General features: G+C 39.7%; 1 protein-coding gene across 4 annotated transcripts in view; it reads left to right on the top strand.

The window, feature by feature from the left end:
* Positions 1 to 26,876, top strand: part of bptf (bromodomain PHD finger transcription factor) — a 147,047-nt gene that overhangs the window by 20,067 nt on the left and 100,104 nt on the right. For all 4 annotated transcript variants that reach the window (XM_043715050.2, XM_043715048.2, XM_088000732.1 and 1 more), the window contains exons 3-4: positions 12,851 to 13,074; positions 23,211 to 23,291. In XM_043715050.2, coding sequence (XP_043570985.2) covers positions 12,851 to 13,074; positions 23,211 to 23,291 — 305 coding nt within the window. The remainder of the gene's footprint in view (positions 1 to 12,850; positions 13,075 to 23,210; positions 23,292 to 26,876) is intronic.

Below are 26,876 nucleotides of genomic sequence, written 5' to 3'. Positions count from 1 at the left end.
ACAGGATAGATCGAGTGAATCTTTTAGAAGAGTATAAAGGAAGTAGGAATATACTTTAAGAAGGAAATCAGGAAGGAAAAAAGGGGACATGAGATGGCTTTGGCAAATAGAATTAAGGAGAATCCAAAGGATATTAAGGACAAAAGAGTAACTAAGGAGAGAATAGGGCCCCTCAAAGATCAGCAAGGAGGCCTTTGTGTGGAGCCACAGAAAATGGGGGAGATACTAAATGAATATTTTGCATCCGTATTTACTGTGGAAAAGGATATGGAAGATATAGACTGTAGGGAGATAGATGATGACATCTTGCAAAATGTCCATATTACAGAGGAGAAAGTGCTGTATAAATCCCCAGGACCTGATCAGGTGTACCCGAGAACTATGTGGGAATCCAGACAAGTGATTGCTGGGCCTCTTGCTGAGGTATTTGTATCATCGATAGTCATAGATGAGGTGCCGGAAGACTGGAGGTTGGCAAACGTGGTGCCACTGTTTAAGAAGGGCGGTAAAGACAAGCCAGGGAACTGTAGACCGGTGAACCTGACCTCTGTGGTGGGCAAGTTGTTGGAGGGAATCCTGAGGGACAGGATGTACATGTATTTGGAAAGGCAAGGACTGATTCGGGATAGTCAACATGGCTTTGTGCATGGGAAATCATGTCTCACAAACTTGAATGAGTCTTTTGAGGAAGTAACAAAGAGGATTGATGAGGGCAGAGCAGTAGATGTGATCTATATGAACTTCAGTAAGGCGTTCATCAAGGTTCCCAATGGGCGTTTGATTAGCAAGGTTAGATCTCATGGAATACAGGAAGAACTAGCCATATGGATATAGAACTGGCTCAGGTAGAAGACAGAGGGTGGTGGTGGAGGGTTGTTTTTCAGACTGGAGGCCTGTGACCAGTGGAGTGCCACAAGGATCAGTGCTGGGTCCTCTACTTTTTGTCATTTACATAAATGATTTGGATGCGAGCATAAGAGGTAGAGTTATCAAGTTTGCAGATGACACTAAAATTGGAGGTGTCGTGGACAGCGAAGAGGGTTACCTCAGATTACAACAGGATTTGGACCAGATGGGCCAATGGGTCTGAGGTGGCAGATGGAGTTTAATTCCGATAAATGCGAGGTGCTGCATTTTGGGAAAGCAAATCTTAGCAGGACTTATACACTTGATGGTCAGGTCCTAGGGATTGTTGCTGAACAAAGAGACCTCAGAGTGCAGGTTCATAGCTCTTTGAAAGTGGAGTTGCAGGTCGATAGGATAGTGAAGAAGGCGTTTGGTATGCTTTTCTTTATTGGTCAGAGTATTGAGTACAGGAGGTGGGAGGTCATGTTGCAGCTGTACAGTACATTGGTTAGGTCACAGTTGGAACATTGCGTGCAATTCTGGTCTCCTTCCTATCGGAAAGATGTTGTGAAACTTGAAAAGGTTCAGAAAAGATTTACAAGGATGTTGCCTGGGTTGGAGGAATTGAGCTATTGGGAGAGGCTGAACAGGCTGGGGCTGTTTTCCCTGGAGCATCGGAGGCTGAGGGGTGATCTTATAGAGATTTTCAAAATTGAGGGGCATGGATAGGATAAATAGACAAAGTCTTTTCACTGGGGTCGGGGAGTCCAGAACTAGAGGGCATAGGTTTAGGGTGAGAGGGGAAATATATAAAAGAGACCTAAGGGGCAACTTTTTCCACACAGAGGGTGGTACGTGTATGGAATGAGCTGCAGGAGGAAGTGATAGAAGCTGGTACAATTGCAACATTTAAGAGGCATTTGGTTGGGTATATGAATAGGAAGAGTTTGGAGGGATATGGGCTGGGTGCTGGCAGGTGGGACTAGATTGGGTTGGGATATCTGTTCGGCATAGACTGGTTGGACCAAAGGGTCTGTTTCCATGCTGTACATCTCTATGACTCTATGACTCAGTGTAAAAACAGTCGGAGTGTACTTGAGAGAAATCCGGTGGTCAAAAAGGGGACGTGCGATAGCTTTGGCAAATAGGGTTACGGAGAATCCAAATGGATTTTATAAGTACATTAAGGACAAAAGGGTAACTGGGGAGAGAATAGGGCACCTTGGAGATCAGCAAGGCCATCTGTGTGTGGAATCGTAGGAGATGGGGGAGATACTGAACTAGTATTTTGCATCAGTGTTTACTGTGACTAAGGATATGGAAGATGGAGAAATAAATAGTGACATCTTGAAAAATGTCCATATTACAGAGGAGGAGTTGCTGAATGTCTAAAACTGCATAATGATAGAGATATCTCAGGGTCTTGATCAGGTGTGTCCTAGAACTCTGAAAGAAGCTCGGAAAGAGATTGTTGGGCCCCTTGCTGAGATTTGTATCATTGATAGTCACACGTGAGATGCTGGAAGACTGGAGATTGGCTAATATGGTGCCACTATTTCAGAAAGGTAATAAAGAACAGCAAGGCACCTATAGATCAGTCAGCCTAACTTTGGTGCTTGGCAAAGTATTGGAGGGAATCCTGATGGATAGGATTTAGATGTATTTAGAAAGGCAAGGATTGATTAGGGATAGTCAGCATGATTTTGCGCATAGAAAATGGTGTCTCGCATACTTGATTGAGTTTTTTGTAGAAGTAATAAAGAGGATTGATGCGGGCAGAAAAGGGGACATGCTCTATGTGGACTTCATAAAGCATTCAACAAGGTTCCTCATGGTAGACTGGTTAGCAAGGTTACATCACACCGAATAGGGGCAGAACTAGCTATTTGTACACAGAACTGGCTAGACGGTAGAACACCGAGGGTGATGGTGGAGGGTTGCACAGACTGGAGGCCTGTGGCCACAAGGGTTGGTGCTGGGTTCACTGCTTTCTATCATTGTGTAAATGATTTGGATGCGAGTACAGGAAGTATGGTTAATAACTTTGTAGATGACCAAAAAAGTTACCTCCAAGTATAATGGGATCTTGATCAGATGGGCCGAGGAGTGGCAGATGGAGTTTAGTTTAGATAAATGTGTGTTTTAGAAAGACAAATCAGGGCACGCCATATACACTTAATAGTAAGGCCCTGGGGAGTGTTGTTGAAAAGAGACCTTCGATTGCAGGTTCATAGTTCCTTGAAAGTGAAGTCACAGGTAGATAGAGTAGTGAAGGTGGCATTTGATATGCTTTCCTTTATTGGCACTGAGTACAGGTAGTTCTTGTATGATGTGATAGTTGCGTTCTTGTCCAACGCTGCGTTAAAGGAAAATCATGCATTAGAACCAGCTTAAATGTTGGTGATGTAATTGTGTTACAGCCAAGACATGTTTTAAAAGTTCGCATTTTAGAAAATGTGCCTCCAATTCGTCAATAGCGTTACAGTAAATTTGCATTAACAAAATGTGCATTATCATAACAACATGTACATGGAGGTCATGTTATGACTGACCAGGACATTTGGTTTGGCCACTACTGGAATACTGTGTGCAATTCTGGTCTCCCTGTTATAGGAAGGATGTTGTGAAACTTGAAAGGGTTCAGAAAAGATTTACAAAGATGTTGCCAGGTGGAGGGTTTGAGCTACAGGGAAAGGCTGAATAGACTGGCGCTATTTATCCTGGAGCATTAGCAGCTGAGAGGTGTCCTTATAAAATCATGAGGGGCATAAACAGGATGAATAGGCAAGGTCTTTTCCCTTGGGGTGGGTGAGTTCAAAACTAGAGGGCTTAGGTTTAGGGTGAGAAGGGAAAGATATAATAGAGACCTAAGGGGCGACTTTTTCACGCAGAGGGTGGGATGTGTATAGAATGAGCTGCCAGAAGAAGTGGTGGAGGCTAGTACAATTGGAACATTTAAAAGGCATCTGGATGGATATATGAATAAGAAGGGTTTAGAAGAGTATGGGCCAAATGCTGGCAAATGGAACTAGATTTACAGAGTATATCTGGTCGGCATGGGCGAGTTGGACTGAAGGGTCTCTTTCCATACTCTATCTCTTAGGCTCTTCTGACAGTGATGTTCAGCAACTCATCCAGCTCTTTTCTTTTATTTATGACTTGCAGTGATTTGAGGCTTGGTCCTCAAAGTAATGCCTTTTTCCAAAAAAAAAGTGATCTTCATAAAAATGAAAACACTTGACACAACAATTCTACTTTGCATGACCTATACATGTGTTCTCTGCTTTCCCAGCGCCCCCAAAAACAATCTAACTGTAGTAGTTTTCTGCACTGACAGTCTAGTTCCTTGATTATCTTGATGGCTTATCTTTATTCTTGGGTTTTAACAAATAGAGCCATTCTGATCTTAGTGTAATAACTAAGGATATTTAGATTGGTATCGATGTGTGCTTTCTCTGAATGTTTTTCAGTAACTCCAGACCAGCCATCATCTGAGGGAACCAGAATTGGCACAGTATTCTAGACAAGGTTAAAACTGAAGTCATGTAGAAGGATAATTTACTGTTGTGCCTTTTATTTTATACTGGTTTTGTTTGTCATTACAATACATCTCAATATTTTATTTAGTTTCATCTCGTGACACTGGCATTGCAATTTTAGTGATTCGTTTATAATAACACTTGGTTATTTTTTTCTGCTCGCCATTCTTTGATCTGCAACCCTTCACATAAAATGCATACTTGGTGTTAGCCCTGTCTTTATGCCTTGCAAATATTGATGGTTCGAAATGACACTTGACAAACCCAGGTCTATTCTATTGCATTGCATCTAGATCTAATTATAGTTTATCTTTATTATCCTACAAGTTTGTGGACACTGCCTGAATACACACATACAAGTTATTAAGGATGCAAGTTTGCTTTATGAAAACGAACCTTCCAGCTCAGCGAGCAAACTTGCATCCAGATCCTCAATATGAGCCACAAATTGTCTCAAAACTCGCTAACAAGTTATTAAGGTTGTTGAGAACAACATTCTGACACCACTGCCAGCAGAATTCCATGGTTTGTGATTCCATGCAGTAACGTAAGTTATTTCTTAGCCAGTCCAAGATTTGCCCACCAGCTCCATTAAGTAACCTATTCAAAAGTGTTTTGAAAATTCATGCCTACGTGCAAACACTTGCCTCACAGCACCAGGGGCACAGTTTCAATTCCAGTCGCGGGCGACTGTCTGTGTGGAGTTTGCACATTTTTCCTGTGCCTGCGTGGGTTTCCTCCGGGTACTCCAGTTTCCTCCCATAATCCAAAGATCTGCAGGTTAGGTGAATTGGCCATATGAAATTGCCTGAAGTGTTCAGGGATGATTAGATTAGGTGCATTAGTCAGGGGAGAGGAATAGGTCTGGGTGGGATACTCTTCAGAGGGTTGGTGTGGGCTTGTTGGGCCAAACTGCCTGTTTGCACACTACAGGGATTCTATGAAACCCTCAGCCAACAATGTGCTAAAGGTTATTCTATAAGATATATTCTCCACTCACTACTATGAATTAACAAATTATAGAGAAGTCAAACTTATTGCTGTTCATCTCTGCTTCTGTTCCAAAAGTACTAAAAGTAATTCCTAACTTTAGATGCTCTCTCTAGGTTTCTGTAAGATGGCACAAACTATTATTTGTTTATCTTTCAGTCACATGGTTCCTTTCCCAATTGCCAACATTGTGTGTTGGCTAGAGATAAAGTGTAGGACAGGCTAGATGGCTCCTGGTTGGTTCCCTTCCTTTAATAATAATAAACTTGTATGCATTTTTATGGCAATCCTATAAATTGCATGCTAATTTTTTCGAGCTGGCTGATTAGGTGATTATAGAGTTTAGTTTCACACCTTGGCATGGTGAAATCCATCCTCTAGGTGTCGCATTCACTACGAGCAGTACCATGGTACATTAAGCACTGAGATGAATGCTATTTCTTAAAAATATATAAATTTAATTATTAATCATATAATTTATAACATAAATTTTAAGAACATCTCTCAAAATAGCTAAACAATCTAGTTAAATTCTATTTGGAATACTGCATTTACTGGGTCCTAGTACATTTGCATATATATTTCAGTTAGGAGTGCAGCACAAATTCCTTGGAATATCCCAGAACAGTGCTAATGCTAAAAGGGTTAGGTTATCAGATTCTTTCTCGTGCTGGACTTGCATCCTTCGATTGGAAGATTAAGGGGTGGCTGTAATTGAAAACTGTCAAGAGTTCATATAATAAGTGGAAGAAGTCCTGAAGAAAAGTCACTGGACTCAAAACATTAACGCTGATTTCTTTCTACAATGCTGCCAGGACTGCTGAGATTTTCCAGCAATTTTTGTTATTGTTTCTGATTTCTGGCATCTGCAGTTTTTTTGGTTTTTTAGAATCTATAGAGGAATGAATGCTTTTGGTTAGAGTCCAACACTAAGAAATATAACTTCAAAACTGGAGAGGAATTTTGTGGCGTAGTGATCATGTCATCTGTGCCTCTGGGCTAGAAGGTCTTGGTTAAAGTCCCAACTGCCCCAGGCACATGTGACACATTTGAATAAGGTTGATATAAAAGTACTTAAAATTAGAACTGTGCTGCAGTAAGGGTGATGTCAGTGAGCATTTCTTCTCATAGGATTTATTGATTATCCAGAATACTTTCCACAAAAAAAATTGAGTTAATTGAAAGTGTCAAAACTGAGATTGATCATGTGTAATCTGTAAGGGAATTAGATGTTGATCACTGGTTGCATTAATTAGAAGAATGGGCTATGGAGCTGAATAGCTTACATTATTCTTCTGATCAGTCATTTTGTGAGGCAGAAGTTAAATCTATATTGCACTGTTCCATATCCTCTGGAATTCACAAATCACGACTTCTCAACCAGTGTTTGTTTTTTGTTGTGTGATCTAATTTGAAGAGTGACCAAGAGTATTCATGCATTCTTATTTGAACGTATCTTGGAACTTTTTACATCTACTTGATTGGAAAATGGAGCTTTGATTTAATATTTCAGACTTGGAGTCGAGAGTGCCAAGATATCAAACTAAGTAGAGAAAACAAGAGATATTTTGTGTATTGACTAATGAACTATTGACATTTTGCTGCACTTAATCAAGATGTTTGCAATTGATCTTGGATACTTTTCATCAGCCTGCTCAGACATGTTCCAGCACATGCCTGGAGCAGATGGGATTTGAGCCAAAATTAGAAACACTCGCACTGCATGACATTGCAATTGATTTCAAACTTAAAATAATTTGGATTATTGGAGTTTAAATGTAAGTTAACTGTTGGTTGTTTTGTTTCTATTTTTCATCTTTGGTCATGCTTAAAATTCTTTTCAATTTATTATTTATGAAAGCAATAGTGTAAGAAAAAATTCACAAAAGACTGCATGTATTGGAGTATTTCCTTCAAAAATGATTATTGCTGCACTGTTGATCTGTGATCCCAGTTACTGTACACCTTCATGTGAGGATCATTTGACACTGGTGCATAAAGTAGAATAAATTGAGGTGGTTATCCCAACTCTTGGGATTAATTATTTTTGTGAGGTAGTGATTCTTGAGCAGGTATGATAAGTGATTAGGGTGTTTTGAGGATACCGAATGGGAAAGTTTTCTGCTCCTGACTTGCAAATACAAATTTTGACTGCTTTCCACAGTTCATTGGCCTCAGCTGATGTTTGTTGGGGCCGCCATGTCTGTACTGGTGTCGATCCCCCCCACCATCACCACCACCGAAGTCAAAGCAAAATGTTCAGTGACACAGTATAGTTTTACTTCCATCTTTATTCTGAGCTCTGGAGGAAGAGAGAACGACTGCCCATGTGCATAGAGACATGAGTTCATGGTCTTCTCTGGAACAGCAGTTTTTCAATGAACTATATAGTCATTTTACAGGGAGGAGCATCCAGATAAGGCAATAGATTGTTACAATCAACAAGTATCAACAGTAAAGATTAAGCTATCTGCTGTTAGACAATGAATACCTGGCTTCACATAATTAATACATGTCACCTTGTTAACTGACGTTACATACTGAACACTACCTCCTCCTATTAAATGCTACATAATGAATGCTTTTCCACCTTGTTAACCCATTACCCTTGCCCATTGTTAACTGTAAGTTCTTATCTGATCTGAGTGATGCTCAGCTGAACCTCTTGTATCGCAAAACTCACAACTTAACTCTTTTCTTGCCTGTTTATACCCTATACATGTTCTCACTGGTCTCTTAGGGAAAGTACCTTGAAACTGCAGTACTGGAGGAATTGTATCCAAAATTAAGACATTATTTGGGAGTGAATGGGGAGAAAGTCTTACCTTTGTCTTTTCCTTCCTCCCAAATAAATGTAACTTTTTTACAAATATCAAAGCGTTTTTGTTTAAGATTTGCATTGGTTGCTGTACAAGTACTTTTTCTTCCTTTTTTGAAGATTTGATTGTTACTTTTCATAGACTGTCTTAACCTTAGACTTGCACCGAGGGTAAGTGGTGATTCTTTGATTATTAGTTTGATTGTTGAACGCTGCCAAGTTATCTGACCAAAGTAGATATCACTGTAATTTTAGGTTTTTAAATAATGAATCTTTTCCACCAAAAAATAGTCTTCGTAATGGTCATATCTTTTCAACAATCCTTCCTTAGTCAAATCGATGAATTGTGATCATTTGTTTTATGGGATGTTGCTTTGTGCAAAGTAGCTACTGCATTTATATGTTAAATGATCTAATGGACCCATTTTGGCTTTTCTTGCTCTTAGTTTCATTCCTTCAGTCATTTGAATATTAGAATAGGGTGGTAGTGGTGGTTCTGGGTGGGATACTGTTCGGAGGGTCCATGCAGACTTGATAGGCCTAAAGGCAATAGAGACCTGCGCAATAGAGATTCTATCACTCTATGCTGATTGTGCGGTGTAAGATCCTCCATGAAATTCACCTCCTTGACCAAACTACAACTACCAGTCCCCCAATGCCAATGTCTCCAACTTTGACTGTGTCCGCTATCTTCCTTGTAGCTCTGAAACATCTTAAGACATTTTTCTACAAAAGCACAGAATGCATACAAAATGTTGTAGCACCCAATCTAACACCTTACCCATGAAGTTCCGACACCTGTAAGTAAAACATGGAAACAATCAAATTATACTTGCATTACTTGGTGCAGTTACCTCAAAGTCTGATGCCACTGAATTTCCCAGGCATGAACATCATAAAATGTACGTGGATATTGTGGTAAGTTGAACAAAGGAGAAAAGAAAAGCATTCATTGTATATAATGAGCATAATGTGAATGAAGTAACATATTTAAAGATGTTACATTCAGTCTAGCACATCCTTCAATAGTGCAACCTTTAAACATGGGTGGTATTTGTAGGCTTATCAGCTTATTGACTTTTGTATCATAAAATTACATTTTAAGTTATCTTATGTGTAAACTTTGTGTTAATGTAATAGACATTTTTACTCCAGGTGTAGAATATCATCAGACGTTCATGCATGACATGTTGCGCAACGTTTACTGTTACATTGAGACTGTGGTCTTAAAACTATTTCAAAGCAATATAACAAGTAAAGGTACTAGCAATACAAGCGACCGCAATCCGTAACTTATGTTTTCATTCTGTGAAATGCTGTTGTTCCTTTGCAATTTCAGGATACCTAGTCTGTGCTTAATACCAGATTGCAGATTTGTGCAACACTTTGCTCTTGGGAATTCATTGAGGGTTGTTATCGGTATGCATCAGACTGGACAATTTAAACAAAATCAGTCTTTTAGAAAAACTCTTGTTTTCCATCATGAAGCATTTGCATCTCCCAGACATGCATCTGTTCACGGTATAACTGTTTGAAGGTCTTTCATGGGAAGTTAGACGATTTTAGGTAAGGTTGAAGAGATTTCAGGAAAGCTTTTAGAGCTAGGATAAATTAAATAGCATGGAGGAGGAGTGTTGGGAGAAAACTTCTGAACCTGTACTCCTAATGGATAAGAGAAGTGGAATGCATCGTAATTGACATTTGTCAAGTTGCAAAGAAATAGAGAGCTGGGATGTGGAGCTAAAACGGTTGGTGGGATAGAGCAATGCCATGGAGAACTCATGGATGAGGCTTCACGATGTGGGCATTATCTCATTTTTCAAACCTGAACTGAAGAGGGCTTTTTTTTTTTGGACCGCAAAAGATTTGCAGTTGTTACATGATTTTTATCTTAGGGTTTCAGTTCTTAGTGTGACACCAACAATGTTTATGTGTATGTGTGTTCTATGTGGGTGAGACCTTCAGCATTCACGAGTGAATATATAACATATAAAGAATTGCTGAAAATCTGTCACAGAATTACCCTCAGGTTCTCCTCTTTGGCTACAGTTGAACCAGCCGAATCCTTATTTATGCACGGCTAGAGTTCATGCCAGAATTATGGGAGATATTTCAAGTTGTGAAGAAACCCAAGGAAATTCCTGTTACCTGTGGTTTGCATTTTCTGGCATTCTCATTACTGTAAAATTCTGTTCAATATTCAGTGAAAGATTTTATTTAGTGTGTCTAACCTTATGGAGTTCAGTCGTCTTTTTTCAATAACTGCGTTCAGAATTTTTTGTAATTAAGGAATCCTAGCACATCAGTAATAGGATGCATGCTCCACTACTACCAATATTATAGCTTTGGACCACTCTTCCACAATCAGGCTCACTTGTCACTGAGGTTGCAGGAGGGCATATGGGACTTTTGTCCAGCGTTGCAATGCATCAGTTGGTGAAAAAATACATTAACCTAATGTACTTCAGTATTATTCCTATTGAGCTTAAAAGAACCCTATTTGATAAAAGACAGCACTTTTTACACAACACTATTTCTCCAAAGTCCACAACTTAAAAAGAAACTTTATTTGACTTTGTCACATTGACTGAAACTGCTTTTATTTGGATGCATATATCTGGGTCTCAGCAAAAGGCTAAATTTAGAAACAATTCTGTGTTTAACAAGGTCAACAATGTATCTTTGGAGGTTACTATTTTAAACTCAAAGCTGGGCTTTTTTCATTTACGCGGTTTTCTATACCTATTTATATTAATTCGAGGCTAAAAACCCTTCAAGTTGTTAGCTGAACCTAATTGTGTTCTCACTGAACATCTGCGTGCTTGACAGCCACGAGCATCTCCAGTCTTTCTTTAAGTAGTCTTGGAAGGCTCAGTAAAGCATGGTATTTATAAAACGTGTAACTGTAGCCAATTATCTTAACATCTGTTGTTGGGAAAATATTAGTCTATTATGAAGGATGTAATAACATTTGGAAACTTGTAAAATAATCCACCAGTCCGCATGGCTTCATGAAGGGCACATGCTTGACAAATATCGATGTACATCTCTATGACTCTATAATTCTTTGAGACTGGAACAAGCAGAATAGATAAAGGGATGTATATTTTTGGATTTCCAGAAGGCATTTGATAAGGTGCTATTTAAGTTAGGCTACTTACAAAGATAAGAACCCCTGGTGTTGGGGATAGCATTGTAGCGTGGATGGAGAATTCTCTAATAGAAGCCGAGATTAGGGCTAAGGGGAGTATTTTCAGGATGATGGACTATACCTATTAGAATGCTCGGGGATCAGTTCTCAGACTGTAATTATTTACAATATTTATATCAATGACTGACTTGGATCAGGTCACTGAATGTACAATAGCCAAGTTTGCGGATGATACACAAATCGATCAAATCCAGGTAGTGAGGATGAAACACAGTCTGCAAAAGGATATAAACAAATTGTAAGTTTGATTATCAGTGAGAGGTTAAATGTTTTGGCTGGAAGAATAGCGGGACTGAATATTTAAATTGAGAAAGATTGTGGAAAGTTACTGCACAGAGATTTTTGGGAATGATTGTGCATAAATTTACAAAACGTCAGCATCCACATTCAGTTGTAATAAGGAAGACAAGAATGTTGCCATTTATTTCAAAGGAAATGGAATACTAAAATAAGGAAGTCTTCCTATCACTGTACAAGGTACGAGTCAGATCACACCTCGAATACTGTGAACAGTTTTGATCCCCTTATCTAAAGAAAGGTATGCTGTCATTGCAGGCAATCTAGAGATTCAGAAAATGGAGGGATTTTCTTAGAAGTGGTTGACTATATTGAACTTGTACACATTAGAGTGTAGAAGCTTGTGAGGTGACCTTATTAAAATATAAAGCATTTGACTCAGTAGATGCAGACTGGTTGTTTCCTCGAATCCAGGACCAGAGGGTATAACTTCAGGATAAGAGGTCACCCGTATAAGAAAGAGATGAGGAATTTCTTAAGTTTATTAATCCGTGCAAGTCTTTACCATTGAAGTGCTATAGAGGCTGGATGGTTAGCCATGTTCAGGCTGAGAAATTTATCATCTAAGGAAAAGGCAGGCAAGTAGAGGTCAGGATTGAGATCAGCTATGATATCTTTGAATGGTGGAGCAGACTCAGTAGGCTGAGTGTGCAGACTTCTCTTTTGCCTTATGGTCAAAGGGCTCAAGCAAGTGATTAAGTAGCTGTACCAAAACAAAATATTCAGATGCTGGAAATGTAAATAAAAACTAGTCTAGCTGCATCTGTTGAGAGAGATTTCAGGTTTCAGGTCGGTGACTCTGCGTCAGAACAGTTCACATAAAAGGTCAACAACCTGGAATGTTGGTGTTCTTTCACCACAAATGCTGCTCTACTTGCTGATCATTACCAATAATTCCTGTTTTGATTATGTTACTGAAGTTTGAAATAACTGTGATCATGATCCAAGTAAAGAAATCACTTTTTATACCTTTTAAAACTTTTTATACTTTAAATATTTACGCATTTTGGGGAGGAAAACTAATATGATAGTGTGACTTGAGGCTGCTGCTTCATCCTGTCCGAATGAAGCCAAATCATCTTTTTGGAGCAACTTCAGCCTGGATGCCATAGTACTCTCTTGATTTAATTTGATGTATTTTTCTTTCAGTGAAGAAGATAAAGAAGATGAAAAGGATAAGAAAGTATGGTATTACAGCTCAAAGGTACAGTTGGCTGAACTAATTGAATCTTTGGACAAAGAATACTGGGAATATGACCTATGCAGAATACTGGAAGAAATGCGTGATGAAATTCATCGGCATATGGACATTACAGAAGAATTGACGAATAAAGTTCGTGGCAATAATAAATCTTGTCTTAGTGCAGCTAATGGTAAGTGAAGTTGATTTGAAGATTGCTGATGTACGTCTGTTTCTCGGATTTAAAATTATCAGTTGTTGCTCTTCTGTCATATCCATTACAGAATAAATAGAGGATGCTTTGTTCACTTGTTGAATGCAGACCTGTTGGACATTGGGGATGACCAAATGGCATACTGGCAAATTTTGTCTATTGTAGAATGTGTTAGCGTAGATCAGAATATTAAGTCTTGAGCAGGCACAAAATCGGTGTGGTGATGCAACCAATGATGGTGCAACCAATGATGGTCCAACCAAACAGCACCCTCTTTTCAAGCTGTATAAATTAGGTTCAAGTCAGTTTCTTGCATCTGAGTCCTGATGAGTGCATGATTTAAAAAAAAATGATTTCTTGTCTCTTTTAACCATGTTTAAACTCTGTGCTACCGAGCAATTATTTGTTATATCAAATTGATTTTTTGCTGAATTATAGCAGTGATCTAAAAAATGATCATTAGCTATTGCAATCAGTTAATAGATGACCTCTGGATTCAGTGTGGAAGCTGATCAACTATGCATCCTTTTTAAGTTGTATCCACTTACAGCAAAATATTTTGGGAGTTGTTCAATTACATCATCCATGTTTGAGGAAAAAAAAGTTGTTTCGATCCTTGATTCGTATTGCAACTAAATATTTTAATAAAATCAATTTTTTCCATGCACTTTATAAGAAAAAATATTTTTTGCTACTGAAGTTGTTGAATTTATTCTCAGCTGCAGTTTAATTGGTATTGAATGGTCGTTTGTTTCTGCTATCAAACTGTTCAGTGTGTCAATATCTTGAAATTCACAAGCTAAGCAAGAGTTAGTGTTAGCCATCAACTATGAACCATGGCAACTGTTTCAACTGGACATGCTTCATCAATGTGTTTTGAAATATTAGCCTTTTTGAGGTGAAACTGAGATGTTCAGAATGTTCTCACTTCGTATGCAAAGTCCCTGAAATGCAATAAGCATATTGGGGCTGTTGATATTTTTGTATTGCTTGTTTCTGATCTTAATATTCTGCAACTCTTGATTTAGTCAGCAAGGTTTACTAGATCTGTCTGTGTATAAATAATAAAATATTCGGCATAGTTTGATGCTGGAAATGATTACTTTTAGATCTACTTTTGATAGATAATGAGTAAGCATTAAATTATATGGCAAATGCCATAGTTTTCGTTCATGCTTACAAAACAATGGCAGACATTTATTGTCACAAATGTGACTTTATTTTGCACTGATATCTAGCATTTTGAAGTGGATTGTTTGTTTAATCTTATTGAAATCTGATTTTTTTCCCCTATTCCAAGTAGCATTCCATTTATTGAGAGAATACATAAAAGATCCCTTCAGGCCTTTGATGCCAATTTCATTAAGACTTGAGTTGGATTTTCACAGTATCCCTTTTCTATTCCTTTTTCTCTTTTGTTTCTTCTAGACAAAAACACTTAACTACTCAGTCAGCACCTATTTTGGTACTTCTCTCCACAGTCCCCATCCTGAAATAATATCCTGCCATTGATTCTCTACCTGGGAACCATCCTTTGAGGAAGGTTAAGGTGAGAACCCATATCCCCCTTCAGTAGTGCAGCTTGTTAGTATACATCCAGCTTTGCTGCCAACTCATTTTGATTTTGGTTATTTGAATTATTTGTCATTAGCAATCTTAACTTGTTTTGCCTGTTGTGGCACTAATGCTACTGCATGCAGATTAGTCTTGGCAGAGATTAAATGTAGTACAATTGGGATTTCAATAGCTATGAAGTAATGTGATATACTTAACTGGTGTGGTAAAGAGCTTGTCAAGCCATGGTGGTGAGGGAAATCACTGTGGGAAGGGTTTGCTTGAGTATGAGGATTAATAAAAGTAATCAATGAAACCTTAATTATTCACTAATTTTTGTTTTCTACTGATGCATTCCTTCCATTTCACTTAAGCAGTGTAGATTGTATACTACCTACAATTACCTATAGAGATACAAATCATTGGGGAACTCATTTTAACAAAACATGTTGCAACCATATTCATGATAACAACACTCAAAGTAGATTAGTTTTTTAAAACAATGGCTTTAATGTATTCGACGGTTGGAGGAAGAGCGCCTCATCTTCCGCCCAGGAACCCTCCAACCACAAGGGATGAACTCAGATTTCTCCAGTTTCCTCATTTCCCCTTCCCCCACCTTGTCTCCATCAAATCCCTCGAACTCAGCACCGCCTTCCTAACCTGCAATCTTCTTCCTGACCTCTCCGCCCCCCGCCCCACTCCGGCCTATCACCCTCACCTTGACCTCTTTCCACCTATCGCATTTCCAACGCCCCTCCCCCAAGTCCCTCCTCCCTACATTTTATCTTAGCCTGCTGGACACATTTTCCTCATTCCTGAAGAAGGGCTTATGTTTCTCCTGTTCCTTGGATGCTGCCTGACCTGCTGCGCTTTTCCAGCAACACATTTTCAGCTCTGATCTCCAGCATCTGCAGTCCTCACTTTCTCCTTTAATATATTAACACATTTTTTAAAACCCCAAAACAAAAAAAATCTACAATTAAGTCTGTTTACGACCAAAATGATTCAAAGTGTTACTAAGAAGTTATAGTTAACGTGAATATCATTTGAGGCACTGGGACAGTTTACTCCTTTTGGCATATCTATCACTTTATGGTCACTGAGTTAATATATAGAAATGGGTGAACGGAAAGAAGTTCCTAAAAGAAAATATCAACAGCTCCCCCTGTTGCTATATAGTTGTAATTATTTCCTACAGAACCCATCTTTGAAGTCCCTGAGAGAGAAAAATTATTCACTGCTTACTATTTAAAAGTTCAATCTAAATTACAAACAAATTGGGAATTTCAGTTTGCCAATTTGGGCTGGATTCAAACTAAGTAACTGAAAAACCATAATGATGACCTAGTGTTAACCTAGGCATCAGAAATGGCAACTGCTCCTCTTTGACACTAACATTCTCCCCACTGAACATGGGAACTTGTGCCAAAATTAGGATAGCTGTCCATAGACTGGTTGAGTAGTAGCTGGATACACATTCACTAAATCATACTTTAAGTCAGTGTCTCATATTCTCTCCATTGTAGTCATGTCCTATTTAACTGACCACTCAGACCCAGCAGAAGTAGTGGCACAACAGTGTATTTTGGTGATGCCTGCCCCTAGGAGTCCTCAAAATGATTTCAGACCCCTTGAAGTTTCATGGTATCAGGTCAAGCACAGCAGGGAAAGCCCCTGCTGATTATCAATAACAGCCCTCTTTCAGCTGAATCAGTGTTTCATGATGTTGAATACCACTTGGAATGAATACGGAGTGAAGAAACAAAACAATGTATTCATCACTGGAAGTGGAGTTTGAGTTTCATACTGGCTCAGTGTGACTACATTGGTCAAGTTTTGAAGGAAATGTTTTGCCAAATTGAGGCTGTAGCAGGTGTTGAATCTATTTTTCTAATCAACCTGTTTTTACATGTTAATACTGGTGGGACTTGAACCTGGTCTAAGGATAGGGATATTGCCTCGGCCTCTGTACCGCAAGAGTGACCCAGCACTCAGAGCCAAAAAGCAGTTAACTTACCAAAAGCATTGAATGGCATAAACGCTGAGTCTGAGCATCCCAATTGTCGTATTGAAGGCTTACATTTCAGAGCGTGATGTGCTGCAGCAGCATAGTTGCAAGACTGATACTTACCAAACGTGGTAAGTTGCCCAGGCATATTTTATCCTTCCAAAAAGCTGAACAAATCCAATCTGGCCGCTAATTCTGCATCAGCAAGGCGAAGGAAGGTCTCAATACAACCGGGACATTTTGCACCAAAAATCTTTACTCACTAATGCAACAAACCATGAATGGATAGACACAGTACAACAAGCCATAGATATTAGACAGTGACAAACACAGAAAATGAAAAAACTAGACCTGCAGAAAAAACTAGACAAAGTAACAACACTGACAACACAGAAGCATAGATAAAAGACTTATCTGACCGACCCTTCACTGACACTGAAAAAGCCATGTTAATAAGAGGATTAAATTAACCACCAGGATGCGAACAAGATAGATTTCTTAGCAGCATTAGAAACAACACTAAAAGACAACCAACTCTCAGAAGAAACCCAGCAAACCATCAGACAGATAGTCGCACCAACATTAAGCAGAAAAAAGGAAGGAAATACACTCAACACACAAGAAAGGAAAGCACTGGAAAGACTAAAAAAAGGTAAAAACATTGTTATCCTACCTGCAGACAAAAGGATGCTTGACAGTCATTCTAAATCGAAGAGACCGCATTGAAAAAGCAAGCTCACTGCTTGGAGATACCAACACTTACCAAAAAGTGGCGATAGACCGGACCCCACAACTAGAGAACCAAATCACAGCCCTGCTCAAAAAACGTCAGAAATCTGGAGAAACAAATAAGACTGACTTCCAAAAAATGAAACCAGACGAATCCAACAATCCAGTTTCTATGGATTGCCCAAAATTCACAAACCAGGAGCCCCCCTCAGACCCATAGTCTCACTGCCTGGAACACCAACTTCCATATTGGCCAAGGAGCTACACGAAAGACTAAAACACTTAGTAGAAGACTCATGCCACTCCATCCGCTCCATCTAAGAATTCCTGAAGCCATCAAAGACAATAAGTTAGAAGAGGATGAAATAATGGTCTCCTTTGATGTAACAGCCCTGTTTACATCAATCAACATTAACCTGGCCAAGGAAACACTGACTACACAATTAGGAGACCCAAAGACACAATCACCAAACACCACTAACTTCTTCAACAAGGACAGTATCATCAAGCAAGTGGACCTATGCCTTACCACCCACTTCACCTTCAACAACAAAACCTACAGACAAACCAACGGAAAACCCATGAGATCTCTGATATCAGGGTTCTTAGCAGGGGTAGTAATGCAGAGACTTAAACGAACAGCTCTGCCAACCATCCAACCCAAACTTTGGGTCCACTGTGTGGATGACACCTTTATCATCACTAAATGAAACAAATTAGAGGAAACCTTCAAGACCATCAATAATACCCTTACTGGAATCAAATTCACTGAAGAGGAGGAAAACAACAACAAACTGCCATTCCTCGATGCCGCATTAGAGCGAACAGCCAATGGGGAACTTCAAACCAGCATCTTCAGAAAAACAACACATACGGGCCAAATATTGAACTATAGAAGCAATCACCCCAACATCCACAAACTTAGCTGCATCAGAACATTATTTCAACGAGCCAACACACACTGCAGCACAGAGGAAGTATGCAGAGCAAAGGAAAATCACCTATACTGTGTATTCAAAAGGAATGGGTACCCAAAGAACACAGTCCACTGATTTTTTAGCAACAAACCCAAACAAACAGACAGAACACGTCCAGAAACCCTAGCCACTCATCACTACATCAAAGACATCTCGGAAATGACTGCCAGACTACTCGGACTCTGATAGCTCACAAACCCACCAACACACTAAAACAGCAGCTAATGAACTTGAAACAACAAGCAAAACTAATGTCATTTACAAAATACCGTGCAAGGACTGTTACAAACACTACTTGGACAAACATACAGAAAACTGGCCACCAGCATACATGAACACCAACTAGCCACAAAAAGACATGACCCCCTCTCACTAGTACCCTTACATACGGATGAGGAAGGACATCACTTCAACTGGGACAACACATCCATCCGAGGACAAGCCAAACAAAGACACGCACGGCATTCCAATCGGAACTCTATCAACAAACTCATTGAGTTAGACTCAATCTACCACCCCCTGAGCAAAGGAACAGGAAGTGACTTCGCCACAGGAAATGACATCGCCAACCCAAGGACACCCAAGGAAATGTATTAAAGAAAAAGAGAGATCCTATAAAGTGGCTAAGAACAGTGGGAAATTAGAAGATTGGGAAGGATACAAAAGCAAACAGAGGATAACAGAGTGTAATAAGAAAGGAGAGGATCAAATATGAAGGTAGGCTAGCCAGTAATATTAGAAATAATAGTAAAAGTTTCTTTCAGTACATAAGAAACAAACGACAGGCAAAAGTAGACATTGGGCCACTTCAAACTGATGCAGGAAGCCTAGTGATGGGAGATAAGGAAATAGCAGGAGAACTTAACAAGTACTTTGCGTCAGTCTTCACAGTGGAAGACATGAGTAATATCCCAAAAATTAAAGGGTGTCACGGGACTGAGTTGAGTATGGTTGCCATTACGAAAGAGAGAGTGCTAGAAAAGTTAAGTCTTAAAATTGATAAATCTCCTGGCTCTGATGGGATACACCCTAGAGTTCTGAGAGAGGTGGCTGAGGAAATAGTAGAGGCATTGGTTGAGATCTTTCAAGAGTCACTGGAGTCAGGAAAGCTCCCGGATGATTGGAAGATGGCTGTTGTAACCCCCTTGTTCAAGAAAGGATCAAGGCAAAAGATGGAAAATTATAGGCCAATCAGCTTAACCTCGGTTGTTGGTAAAATTCTAGAATCCATCATTAAGGATGAGGTTTCTAAATTCTTGGAAGAGCAGAGTCTGATTAGAACAAGTCAACATGGACTTAGTAAAGGGAGGTCATGCCTGACAAACCTGTTGGAATTTTTTGAAGAGGTAACAAGTAGGTTAGACCAGGGAAACCCAGTGGATGTGGTCTATCTAGACTTTCAAAAGGCCTTTGATAAGGTGCCACACGGGAGGCTGCTGAGCAAGGTGAGGGCCCATGGTGTTCGAGGTGAGCTGCTGGGATGAATTGAGGAATGGCTGTCTGACAGAAGGCAGAGAGTTGGGATAAAAGGTTCTTTTTCAGAATGGCACCCGGTGACGAGCGGTGTCCCGCAGGGTTCGGTGCTGGGGCCACAGCTGTTCGCATTATATATTAATGATTTGGATGAGGGAACCGGGGGCATTCTAGCGAAGTTTGCCGATGATACGAAGTTAGGTGGACAGGCAGGTAGTACTGAGGAAGTGGGGAGGCTACAGAAGGATCTAGACAGGTTGGGAGAGTGGTCCAGGAAATGTCTGATGGAATTTAACGTGAGCAAGTGCGAGGTCTTGCACTTTGGCAAAAAGAATAAAAGCATAGACTACTTTCTAAATGGTGAGAAAATTAATAAAGCCAAAGCACAAAGGGATCTGGGAGTGCGAGTCGAGGATTCTCTAAAGGTAAACATGCAGGTTGAGTCCGTGATTAAGAAAGCGAATGCAATGTTGTCTCTTATCTCAAGAGGGTTGGAATATAAAAGCAGAGATGTACTACTAAGACTTTATAAAGCTCTGGTTAGGCCCCATTTGGAGTACTGTGTCCAGTTTTGGTCCCCACACCTCAGGAAGGACATACTGGCACTGGAACGTGTCCAGCGGAGATTCACACGGATGATCCCTGGAATGATAGGTCTAACATATGAGGAACGGCTGAGGATACTGGGATTGTATTCGTTGGAGTTTAGAAGATTAAGGGGAGACTTAATAGAGACGTACAAGATAATACATGGCTTGGAAAAGGTGGATGCTAGGAAATTGTTTCAGTTAAACGAGGAGACTAGGACCCGTGGACACAGCCTTAGAATTAGAGGGGGTCATTTCAGAACAGAAATGCGGAGACATTTCTTCAGCCAGAGAGTGGTGGGCCTGTGGAATTCATTGCCATGGAGTGCAGTGGAAGCCGGGACGCTAAATGTCTTCAAGGCCGAGATTGATAGATTCTTGTTGTCTAGAGGAATTAAGGGCTACGGGGAGAACACTGGTAAGTGGAGCTGAAATGCGCATCAGCCATGATTGAATGGCGGAGTGGACTCGATGGGCCGAATGGCCTTACTTCCACTCCTGTGTCTTATGGTCTTATGGACACCCAAACATATAAATAGAAAGCAGGAATTTTCAGCAGTGCTTCGCCTGAGGTCCACTGAAGATGTTAACCAAGTAGGATAATGAAGGATCTGGAAGTGAACCTTCAAGCTCAACGAGCGAACCTACAACCATGTCCTTGACAATGTTATCTAGTCTTCTGAGTCATTCAGCTCCAGATAATGTTGCAGCTTTGATCTCAACTTAAGCAAAAGAGTATAATTTCAGAGCAATACTCTTCTTGAAAAAAGGTAACATTTGATTAATGGCAATGCCAAAGAGCCTGAATAAAATTGAAATCACTGATAATAGGGGCATCATACCTAATACAGAAAAATGCTCTTGGTTGGTGGAGGCTAGTCTCTTCAGCATCAGAACAATGCTGATGTAGTTCCTTTGAGTAATGTCTTAGCCGAAACCATCTTGTTCTTCAATGACCTTTGCCGCAACAGAAGCTCAGGAATGGGGATGTTCAACGATTGCATTGTTGTGTATGAGATATTGAAGCGGTCTTTACTAATATGATGCAAGAATGGACAAAATTCTGGGTTGGGCAGCAGTATGTCATCTATAAGACATATTGCAGATGTATATCAAGACTCCTTTCGCGGGTGTCTTCCAAAGCTACAACTTGTACCACCTGAATAAAAAGGTGATGAACGAGGACAATAGCTGCATATGATTACTGCAGTTTTAAAGTTTCCTTCTTAGTCAAAACCAAGCTTGGAGGTGTTTTGCAATTCTTTAACTGTCAATGCAGTACCTGCTACATGAGATGGATTGCAATGATTCAAAAAGGTGGTCCACCAGTACCTTCTGAAAGGCAATGAGGGATGCGTAATTAACGCTGCTCTCGCTCCAAAACTCTGAATAAAATGCTGAAGTCAAGCTTTAATATAGTCTTTTCACTGCTTCAGTTATTCACAGTTACTCTCAGGTGTTTTTTGGGGAATGAAGTACTTTTTGGTACAATCTCTGCTGTAATGTAGGAAACACAACAGCCAAACTGAATGTGACAAGGTTCCACAAACACCAATGTGATGAGTAGATAAACCATTCTAGTATTGTTGATTGAAGCGTAAATATTAGATCAGCCAATAGAGAGAACATCTATAGTGTCTTTGGGAACTTGTTCATTTTTTCTTATTGGTCTTTGGTTAGGTGTCTCATCTGAAAGGTATTATGTAATTTTGACAATGCAGCTTTTGCACAGCATGGTGCTGAGTCTCAGTCTAGATTATGTCAAGGAGTGAAACTTCAACCCATGACTTTTAAACGCTGACGGTATTGGCAACTGAATCACAACTAAAAAAATGGTATTATGCTCCAGTGAGCTATCCAACACCATAAGTAGTAGTTACTTCTTAGTTTTTAAATTCATACATTTGTTTTTATGTAGGTAAATTTAAGCGATCAGATGTAGCTTCATATGAGATTGGAACTGGAGAATTCTCGTCAGCCGGATGTCTGTTATTAGTTTAACCGAGGTGTTGTCACCTTTCAAATTCTATCATACTGTTATACATGTGGCTCTGGAGTGAATTCAGACTACCAGCTGATGAAGGAGCGATGCTCCGAAAGCTAGTGTGCTTCCAATTAAACCTGTTGGACTATAACCAGGTGTTGTGATTTTTAACAGACTACTCCAGATATTGAACATGAAGAGTGAATATAAATACATTCACTTTTGTGACTTCAGTGGTCTCCAGGTCTAATATGCTCATTGTCAGATTCCAAGTCAAAGTAGCTTGGCTTTGGATGGTCACGTCGCCTGTAAACTCAAAAGCCCTACTTTGAAAGAAATATTTTTCCAAGCTAGAGTTGAAGTACAATTTATTTTTAATGAATTGATTACCACTAAAGATGAAATGTTGCAGCATTTCTCTACTGAAAATGTTGATAGAATTTAAAGGTCAAGACTGGCCTTAATAGGAATGCCTTGAAGGATTTATGGAAGAATGTTAAGGTTGCCATGAGATTTGCCTGGTGAGGCCTAGATATAGCTTAAGAGGTTTGGCAGCTGGGCACTCTGGTATTTTCCACTTAATTTGTTCATGAATCTTTATCTTAATTGTGTTTTCTTTCGGTTTTATCAATTTTTTCCCAATATTTTGTTCCTTAATCTTATTTGTAACATTTCTTAAATTTATATTGTCTGCATCCTTCCTTTACCTATCTCACTCCCCCAAAGGTTAGTTATTCTTTTTGTTTCCAGTTTGTTTTTTCTTCAATAGTTTTCTTTTCTCCCCTTTCATGTTCATTTAGGAATTGGGGACTCCACGGAGCCAGGCTGGGGAGAATTGCAGGTTGTGGGAACTCTGAAACAAGCTCCTACGCAACAAGGCGGTAGGCAACACTCTACAAACTAATTTTGAGAGCATTGGGTTACTTGCAAATTATTTTGGCATGATCATTTGATCACTTGGCCATGCGCCACAATGAATGTTTTTTTTCCCAAGATGAAGCAAGGAATGACTTGAATTTTGTTTGAATTTTGTCTTTTTTTAATTTGAGGGAATAAGTCGAGGTGAAGAGAGCAAATTTTCACAGTAGTAAGACTTGAACTAATATCTGGAAGATAACTGGGCAATATACGGTAAAAACTCTTTGTTAGTTTTTTAACAGTTGCATTTATATCGCACCTTTCACCATTTAAGGATGTCCCAAAGTACTTTAAAGCGAATAGTGTTTTGAAGTGTAGTTACTTTAGTTGTTTGGGAATACAGAACTTGAGTATAACTGTATAAAGGACATTTTTTTTTTTGAAGCTTTTTGTTTTGCATTCATCAGGCAAATTTGCAAGAGATTTCAAAATGAACGGGAAACAGCAATTATAGGAAAGTGCTGATTGTTTGGAAAATCTCTTCTGATAGAGGTGTTGTCTTGGAGAATGTACCAGTTAATGATGACTGACTGTTAACCACCATGTTTGCTTTAACTTTTAAACAGGGCAAATTAACTTTGATCTGTGCATTGCTCTGAGAAATGAACCAGAGAATGGATGTCATCTGTTTTGCTACATCACAATAGGCAGTGTGTACTCATGTAATTTCTGTCTGCAAAGAACAGGGCCTTGTGTATTAATGCATTTAGCTTCTAACGCACACAGATATACCAAACTGCGAGCCTGACTGATCCTTTTGTAATGTAGGAAATGTGCAAGCCAGCAAGCTTCCACAACTGGGATGAATAATAAAATACTGATTTAGGGATTGATCAGTTGAGGGATAAATATTGACTGAATGATTGGGATAAGCACCACCGTTGCTCTTCAGACCAATGCTGTATTTTATCCTCCATAGATAGATGTTTAATATCTTATCCAAAAGATGACAGCCCTGAAATTGAAGCAGTCTTTGAGAACGGCACTGGTAGGTTTTAGTGTTCAAGTTTCTTAAGTGGGACTCTAAGCTACAATCTCCTTACTAAAGTGAGTATGCTACCAACTGCCTAAAGTTGAACCAATTGGAAGTTAGGTCATCCATTTTAACTTTGTGAAGATAAATCCTTGATGCTTTGAAAGCAATTAAAGTAGCTGAGGGCATGCAAAGTTAACATTCACCAGTAGCTAAACAATATTGGACCCTTTCTTTCATGTTAAGTCATGGCAAGACAATTACTGATTGATTGTGAGTCCCTAATTGTACTTGAGAAGGAGCTGTGAGTTTTCCTGATGCAATGTGGAGTCCTTAGCATAATAAAGTTCTTACTGCATGGAAAGAGATGCTTCGACCAATTGTGTCTGTGGCAGTCATCAAATATTTATCTGTTCTAATCCCATTTTCCAACACTTGACCTGTAGTCTTGTATGCCCTGGAGTTTCAAGTGTTTATCTTTATTGTGTTGAGGGTTCCTGCCTTAAACACCCTTTAGGAAATGTGTACCAAACACCTACAATCCTCTGGATGAAAGAAGTTTTCTTCAAATTCAATCTAAATCTCCTTCTCCTTAATTTAAAACTCTGTCAGTGGTTATTAATTGCTTGACTAAGGAAAAGGCTTCTCCACATCTACCTTGTCTGCACCCCTCAAAGTTTGTATACCTTGATCAGATACCCTTCCCCTTCCCCGTTCTCAGGAAAACAGCCATAGCCTATTTAGTCTCTTTTTGTGGCTGAATTGCTACAGCTCAAGCAAAATCCTGGTGAATCTCACATGTACCCTTTCTAATGTAGATATAATCACAGTCTGTTTGGTTGTGAACTGCAAATTTCTGAGGAAGCAGTATTGCAGAAATGGTCTATATTTCAAAGTTGGAATGATAGATCACTTGGATGGAAATCAGAGGCTTTGATGTTCTCACATGCTTGCTCCTCTTGTTTCTCCTGATGGAAGAGGTTGTATTTTTGAAGGTACGATTGAAGTACTCTTAGCAAGTTGGTACCTTGCTCCTAGAAGATAGCTTTGATTCCTAACACTGTGGTGATAGTGAGGGATTAAATACTGTTTGTAGTTGGAGTGCTGATTAACCTTGGATGATTGAGTTTCTCAGTTGTTATTGGCGCTGTTGTGATACAGGCAAGTGAAGAGTATTTTGTCATACTCCTGATTCCACTCTCGATGGACAAACTTGTTCAAGTGAATCGACGTTTCGGGCATAAGCCCTTCTCCTGTTCCTTTGATGCTGCCTGACCTGCTGTGCTTTTCCAGCAAAACATTTTTAAGCTCTGATCTCCAGCATCTGCAGTCCTCACTTTCTCCAAGCTTGTTCAAGTCAGTTGGTCAATTAGTTGTTGTAGCATTCACAACCTCCTGAGTTGTTGAAACCACAATGTTTATTAGGATGTCTAATTAAATTCCTGGTCAATGCTAACCTATATAACCTGCTTGTATACAGTCCAGGCATTTCTACTGTTAGACAGCGATCACCCAGTGTGCACTGCCACGAGTGTGCTATGAAATTTTGTGCAAAGCTAATGAAAATCCTGATGAAGAGCTTATGCTTGAAAAATCGACTTTCCTGCCTCGGGTGTTGCTTGACCGGCTGTGCTTTTCCAGTGTCTCACTTTTCGATAATGGAATCAATGCAAAATAAACGTCATTTAATCTTAAATAATATTCCACCCAATCAAAATTACAGCGCATAAAGCTTGTGAAACTTAATCAAGTTAAAAGCTTGGTATCGGCCTTTTGATCCTCAGACATGACTATTCTAAACACGTGTGGCCAAAGGGTAAAATTGAGTGATATGAAGAAAGTAATGTGCTGTGCAGTTGTTTCTCTCATTGAGGTGTGCCGTGTTACTGAAAAGCTTGGGAACCACTACTCTATAGCGTTGTTACTGATCTGATTTCCCAATCTATGTGATAGTTCAAGTCTCCCATGATTCGAGTTTTACTTTTTTTTATTGCTTACATCTCTAATTTCCTGTTTAGTGTCTTCCCCAACATTATCACTACAGTTTGGGAGTTTGTGGGGACAGAGATGAGTTGTTGTGGTTCTGTTCGCCGAGCTGGAAGTTTTTGTTGCAAACGTTTCGTCCCCTGGCTAGGCGAAATCATCAGTGCTTGGGAGCCTCCTGCGAAGCGCTTCTTGGATGTTTCCTCCGGTGTTTACAGTGGTCTGTCCCTGCTGCTTCCGGTTGTCAGTTTCAGCTGTCCACTGTAGTGGTTGGTATATTGGGTCCAGGTCGATGTGTTTGTTGATGGAGTTTGTGGATGAATGCATTCATCCACAAACTCCATCAACAAACACATCGACCTGGACCCAATATACCAACCACTACAGTGGACAGCTGAAACTGACAACCGGAAGCAGCAGGGACAGACCACTGTAAACACCGGAGGAAACATCCAAGAAGCGCTTCGCAGGAGGCTCCCAAGCACTGATGATTTCGCCTAGCCAGGGGACGAAACGTTTGCAACAAAAACTTCCAGCTCGGCGAACAGAACCACAACAACTCATCTCTGTCCCCACAAACTCCCAAACTGTA

This window comes from Chiloscyllium plagiosum, unplaced genomic scaffold, assembly GCF_037043375.1.
Source record: "Chiloscyllium plagiosum isolate Xiang-an unplaced genomic scaffold, Cpla_swu_hap1 HiC_scaffold_25, whole genome shotgun sequence".
NCBI lineage: Eukaryota > Metazoa > Chordata > Chondrichthyes > Orectolobiformes > Hemiscylliidae > Chiloscyllium > Chiloscyllium plagiosum.
The sequence above is the reverse complement of the archived record's forward strand: the minus strand, read 5'-3'. Positions and strand labels throughout refer to the sequence as shown.